Below are 1,804 nucleotides of genomic sequence, written 5' to 3'. Positions count from 1 at the left end.
TGATGCTACCCTTGGTGCGATCCTCCAGAGTTTCCGCCCGCTACAACCAGCGACATTAGGGAGTGGGCGGAAACTACGGAGCTCGCAACCAGGCTAAAGCATAATTTGATTCATCGAAGGAAGTTTTCACTCAGTGAGTACTTGTAACTGTTACATGTAGTTTGGACCAGAGGGCCCCAGAGGTCTTACCTTCCGGTCAGTGGTGGTTCCTAATCGATCCGGCTTTTCAGTTTGACCAAGGAGGTTTGAAGATATTGCAAACCGCTCTCTATGCAGTGCACTCATCTAAACAAAATGGTGGACTGGTGTAGATAATTAGGTATGTTGGGGTTAGAGTTCACGTAGACTTGAACAACCTGATTATCCGCTTCTTGAGGATCCTTGAGGTCGCTCGCTGACGCCTTTACCATGTGTAAAAAAAAACTCCACGGAGAATGAAACCACGTCGAGGACAAATTTAAACCAAGTCGACATAGGTATAAACGGAAATCAAAGAAATGCTTTGCGAACGCTGAGTAATCTCCAAGCAGATCCCTATCCATTTATAGCCAGAGAAAGGTCGCCGGCCACCGACGGGTGGGGGTACCGACAAAAAGGGCCATATATAAAAAAAATTAACGATCATTCCCCCACAACCTCTGCTTGTAGAGTAGATGCTGAGCACGAGGACATCAAGGGCAATCAAGATGTAAATTTCCCGCCAGATTCTATGCGCAAAGCATGCCGGTCCCAGGTCTTGTCAGCCGTGTCCGGGAGTGTTCGCTGTCGTCTGCAACCCAAGGGGGATTCTGGATTGGGCTCGTATAATTTTCTCGTTTTTAGGTTATCGTTCAAAACCCACAACATGTTCCGCAGGAAACTCGCAGCTCTAGAATACCACCAACCGAACAGTTTTAACATTGCAGGTGGGCATTGCGCGTTATGTAGTTTGACTAGTGGTAGTTCGGTGAAAATCTGTCTTAACGCCCCCCCTCCCCCCGTTTGACTAGTGGGTAGTTGGTGAAATTTTGAAGAGATCTGTCCCTGCAGCCCTCCCCCTATCTCCAGCGCGGAAGAGCACCTGTCTGGGGCAACATTTGATGAAGTGGTATCACTATCAGTCTTCTGTCATTTGCAGGAGTGTATTTCAGCTCTGCACTCAGCTCTACTCTGCACCTGAATATACAGTAACACGTTAACGTTAACATCACATCTTTTTATGGTCTTCTCATTCAGTTTTGTCATTCAAATAAGGGACACAGTTGATGATGAAGGGACACGTTGAGCACGAAGGTTTGAACCTAATTTGAGTGCAAATCATTTGTCTGAGATTTACCAGACGAGTACAAATGTATATCAAAATATTTTAACAGGTAACAAAACTGAAATGATGATAACTGAAGCAATGGAAATTGCCATTCCCATGTAACATTTATTATCGGTCTGCCTATTTACCGGAATACACCGGAAAACACAGTTAAACACCGGAAAACACATATAGGAGGCTAAAATCTACCGGAATACACCCTGCTTAGACGAGATAACATCCCAAATTGCTGTGTTTTGCCATTAAATAGCGTGTAAATCGCCGCAGGAACCCGGCAACAAGAAATCATTATAATTTAGCGATCGGTGGAGGCGACCCGACCAGTCGCCATGTTTGTTTACATTGCGGACTACGATGTTTGTTTAGCGCCATCACAGAAGAGAATTGATTATTCAGATTGATGCGGTTCCCATACACACAACTCCGAACTAGTTGGAAGAAAGATAGTTGCATAGGATGCCCGTGAATGATTGCTACGAGGTCGGTCTGTTGGATAAA

General features: G+C 45.2%; 2 protein-coding genes across 5 annotated transcripts in view; one reads left to right on the top strand and one right to left on the bottom strand.

The window, feature by feature from the left end:
* The window catches only part of LOC109470180 (zinc finger protein 431-like), a 6,070-nt gene extending 5,763 nt beyond the window's left edge, over positions 1–307 (bottom strand). The window contains exon 1 of the mRNA XM_019768989.1: positions 190–307. The gene's annotated coding sequence lies outside the window, so the exon portion shown is untranslated. The remainder of the gene's footprint in view (positions 1–189) is intronic.
* Positions 308–519: 212 nt separating this feature from the next.
* LOC109470210 (UPF0568 protein C14orf166 homolog) overlaps positions 520–1,804 on the top strand; it is an 11,989-nt gene continuing 10,704 nt past the window's right edge. Inside the window, exon 1 of one of the 4 annotated variants that reach the window (XM_019769045.1) lies at positions 520–905. In XM_019769045.1, the coding sequence (XP_019624604.1) occupies positions 710–905 (196 nt within the window). In that variant the 5' untranslated portion in view covers positions 520–709. Of the gene's footprint in view, positions 906–1,062; positions 1,088–1,174; positions 1,273–1,804 lie in introns of those variants that run through there. The other 3 variants (XM_019769044.1, XM_019769047.1, XM_019769046.1) reach the window with 3 other exon arrangements.

The sequence above is a fragment of the Branchiostoma belcheri genome, unplaced genomic scaffold, assembly GCF_001625305.1.
Source record: "Branchiostoma belcheri isolate BF01 breed outbred unplaced genomic scaffold, Haploidv18h27 scaffold22, whole genome shotgun sequence".
Classification (NCBI taxonomy): Eukaryota; Metazoa; Chordata; class Leptocardii; order Amphioxiformes; family Branchiostomatidae; genus Branchiostoma; species Branchiostoma belcheri.
This window is presented reverse-complemented; position numbering and strand designations above follow the sequence as displayed.